The sequence below is a fragment of the Spinacia oleracea genome, chromosome 4 (assembly GCF_020520425.1).
Source record: "Spinacia oleracea cultivar Varoflay chromosome 4, BTI_SOV_V1, whole genome shotgun sequence".
NCBI classification, from domain to species: Eukaryota; Viridiplantae; Streptophyta; class Magnoliopsida; order Caryophyllales; family Amaranthaceae; genus Spinacia; species Spinacia oleracea.
This window is the reverse complement of record NC_079490.1, coordinates 76,546,184-76,550,145: the sequence shown is the minus strand read 5'-3', so window position 1 is coordinate 76,550,145 and position 3,962 is coordinate 76,546,184. Positions and strand designations below refer to the sequence as shown.

The 3,962-nt window shown below is 40.3% G+C and overlaps 2 protein-coding genes across 2 annotated transcripts; both read right to left on the bottom strand.

Annotated features, from left to right (window-relative positions):
- Nucleotides 1–288: 288 nt before the first annotated feature.
- Nucleotides 289–1,391, bottom strand: LOC130471637 (40S ribosomal protein S3a-like). Its single transcript, XM_056841883.1, has 3 exons — nt 1,354–1,391; nt 641–755; nt 289–546 (listed from the first exon to the last, which is right to left on the bottom strand). Exons 1-3 carry the CDS (start codon nt 1,389–1,391, stop codon nt 289–291), a joined length of 411 nt encoding a protein of 136 aa, XP_056697861.1.
- Nucleotides 1,392–1,468: 77 nt separating this feature from the next.
- Nucleotides 1,469–2,138, bottom strand: LOC110793867 (uncharacterized). The gene is given in 3 exon segments (XM_021998800.2): nt 1,469–1,510; nt 1,512–2,042; nt 2,044–2,138. Coding segments are annotated over 3 exon segments (621 nt in total). The 5' UTR covers nt 2,092–2,138.
- Between the last annotated feature and the right edge of the window lie 1,824 nt (nt 2,139–3,962).

Genomic DNA, 3,962 nt, shown 5'->3' with positions numbered 1-3,962 from the left:
AGATTCTCACTTCCCGCATTTTCACTTTTTTATGTCAACCAAACAACTACCCAATCTACGAATTCCATGATTTTTCACTTCCCCAATTTTTTGTTGCCAGCTAAACAACTCCTTAGTTGTTGTTTGAACACTCAATTATCAGATTGTAACAGGCTACATGCCATAACTCTTATATCAAAATCTACGGTTACTCTTTTTTAACAAAAATCAAGGTCTTTAAGATCACAGAAGCTAGCCATGAGTGACGTCACGCATCTTGCCGCGGATGTGCAAAGGAAAATGCATAATTCAACACTTAATTCCCCAGAAAAATGAGAACATAAACAAAGGGATGTCAATTAGTGTGACAGAAAAACCTGGAAGATCTGGGTAGCTAGAGTAAGCATAGGTGGTCCTCTTGACTTGGTTGGAACATATTTTGGTGAATACAATGCAGAACATATGCAGGGTGAAATTGGCAGTCGTCTTGACATCAACATGAGCCTCAGTCAAAGTCTTACACTTGTGAACCAGGTACCTCAACTTGTTAGTGGTGAAGTCAATACCCTAGTTTACCAAAAAAACAAATCTTACTCATTAGCATGAGCATCCACTACATTATAAACATAAATACAGAGGTAAAATACATACACTCTCAGACTTTGATGGGCACATTAAGGCCCTGAACATCCTCAGCTCTCAGACAAAATCTTTCTGAAAAACTGATCTCATTTTGAAGATCAGCCAGCGAAATCTCAAACACTCGGTGTTGAGACCTTCAGATGTTATCTGAGATTACAAAAATGACATTTAATTCACATATACAAAATAAATTACATAATAAAATCCTACTAACCAACAAAATAGGACTGCAATGAGGTCAATGATACTAAAACACAAAGGTAACATATATTTCGTACAAAAGTTGAAACAGCTTTCTACCAAAGTAAAGTTTTCAACAGCACACCAACTTAATATACCGATAAACTGCTCAAATGCACTGAACCATGTTGCATTAGGGAAAGTAAGTTTGGCAGAAACAATGCAAGTTAATAGCTTCCATAAGCCCTGTTGGCTGACGATGTGCATTTAAGTGTTCCAGGGGTAGATTAGTAATCATTGGAGAACACGTATTCTGATAAATATACCTATATATATTTACTAAAAAGGAAACTTTGGAGCTCATACAACCTCAATCCTACTACCTATATTAGTACTTCTACTTTAACTCATAGGTAATAAAACTGAATTAAAAGCTTAGTTAGCAAGCATACACTGAAGTAGGGAAAAGGAACCTAAGACGAAAACGACAAACAATACACCGAAATCAGTAAGCTCCAGCAACCAAATGATTATGCACTTGCTTCAGAAGACCTCATTTGTTGCTGCAACTCTTCATCAGCATTCCTCATAGTTGTCCCAACCACTCCCAGGGCTCATATCTATATAATCATAAGGAACTGCAGTCTTCAAACCTGGGCGAACTGTATCAATAAAAAGCAGTTACTTCACGTTGAGAAATTCCAACAAGTTAGTGAGCACAGAAAAAAACAATGAAACTCCATTTCTGGTCTCAAAGAGGGGTACCATTTGCGCAGGGCAAGGTAGAAATGAGGTGGTCTCGACAAAGTCTTATCACTGCATGAATCATATGGATGACGCAAATCATGGATCACTGAATCAGAGGATTTGAGTAAGAGAGATATCTCACTAAAAGATGTGCATTTAAGTGTTCCAGTGGAGCTGATCCAAGCAGTATCTTTGGGCGAACTCCAATTTAGCTTGGGAAAGACAGTACCACCAAGGGATTCAATTGATTCTTTGAGCTTCAATTCAAGTTCCTGGAAAGAAGGGGGTGGTGATGGGTACTCTGATTCATCTTCAGATCTTTCTAACACTTGGTAGTCCTCCTCATCTTCAGGTTTATGAATCCTATTGGGCATGCCATTCTCATTTGACACAGACGTGGGAAGCAAAAAGGCGCCAAAATCTTCAACCAGATACTGAATAAAGGATTCTTGGAGTTCATGGATAACGGTCTTTATAGAGACAGATTTAAAATTGTGGATACCATTCTTGAATCTGACAACAGTTCACTTCTTCTAGCTTCATTTTCCGAGACCTAAAATATAGCACGAGTAAGAGAAGAGAAGAAATGATAAAACGATAAATCAACTACGAAGACTTATCACAAACTAGAAAAAGAGTGTCACATATAGTCATCAAAAACGTCTTTGTCAACGTTAGAAATTAGTCTTCCTGAATAAGAGCTTCTTTCTGTAAGTTGGCTGTTTTTCCTTCTGGTTTTACCTGCACCCCTATCCCATAAATCCATAATGACTGTTCCGAGTGTGGAACTGGGAGGACGTTCCGAAGTACCTTGGCCCTGTCAAGCAGAGCAAACGTGAGCTAACCTCGGGGGTTTAACCGAGGAAACCCCCTCCGATGCCTAAGTCAGCAAATAGATAAGAAGTCTTTAGAGAGGGAATATAGAGAGAAGGTGGAGCAAGTACCGTGTGTAAGAATCTGTCCCATCATGAATGATGTGGGTGCTATTTATAGGCGTACTATTCTGTACTTTGGCCTACTTAGATGCCGCCACGTGTATGACGGCGATGTACTTTATTCCTTGTCGTTGTCGTTTAGCCTGCAGGTCCCTTCTTGGACTGATGCAGCCTTGCCTAGCTCTGCTCTGTGTCTTTACACGTGATCTGGGGAGGTTTGATCTGCCTGGGCTGCATATACTTGGCTTGGGGTTTAGAGTCTTTCTTTGACTTGGGTGTGCCCTGGGTGTCAGGGTTTGCTCTGTTGTTGATGTTCTGTCCTCTCTGGATATGATCCCGTACAACTAGTCCCTCAAGAGTAGAGCTGACCTTTTAAGTCAGGTCTGCTCTTCTGTCCTTGATCTGGATGTGACCCCGTACAACTAGTCCCTCAAGAGTAGAGCTGACCTTTTAAGTCAGGTCTGCTCTTCTGTCCTTGATCTGGACTCTTTGGGGCTGCAATGCTTGTTTTGTTGGTTTTTTGCTTTTGTTCTGGCTGTGTACTTTCTTGCTACCAGTCCCTCCAGAGTAGATTTTTTTTTTTTTTTTTTTTTTTGGGCGGGCTTTCCTTGAGGTGAATGGTAAGAAATCTTTGGGGATTTTAACCGGCTTTTCCTCGTGCCACGCGTTGCCCATCTGAAGAGTCAATCGGAATCGTCGCTCAATCTGGACCGTCTTTCATCATGATTAAGTTTGGTTGTATTGAGGTCTACACGTGTCCTTCATCTTGCTTGTGCAACTGTATCGTTGCTCGCATCTTAGCCGTTCTTCTTTGGCTTTTAAAAGGAAAAGGTAACTTCCTTCCTTCTTCATCTTCATTTCTTACCTTCTCTCTCCTTGGTGTTTCTGAGAAAAAACACTCGAGTGCTCTCATTTTCCGTTGCTTGTTGTTTGCAAAAGTCTTCTCAAAATTCGATCTTTTGCACATTTTTGTGTTTGCCGTCGCTTTTCCGGTCGATTGCTAGTGTTCTTGTTGCTTGTGGTGGTTATTTGTCCCTCGTGTTTTCGTTTGCCATTTCGCGAAGGGAGGTTTTCATTGCTGTGTTCCTTTTGATTCTAACTCTATCTTCTTTTTCCGGTAAGTTTCTATTTTTTGCTGTTTTTTCGATTCTTTTGCACGACTTTTGTTTGTTGTTCGCTTGATTTTAGTGTCTTTGGGGTTTCAATTTCTGGTATTTTTCGCCATTGTTAAGTCGTTTTTGAACTTCCGCCATTGTTGAGTAGCTTTTCCCCTTTTTCTTTTTTTTTTTTTTTTTTTTTTTTGTTATTTACTTTTGTGCCCTTTTCCCTTGTCCTGTGACTTTCAGTTCATAATGTCTGATGCATCTGATAGCCAAAACCTTAGTAGCTCAGGCGCTAAAAGCGTTTCCTCTGCTTCCTATGTTACCTCTTCTCCCTCCTCTGTCTCTTTATCTTCTGATGAGGAGACTCGGGCTTCTG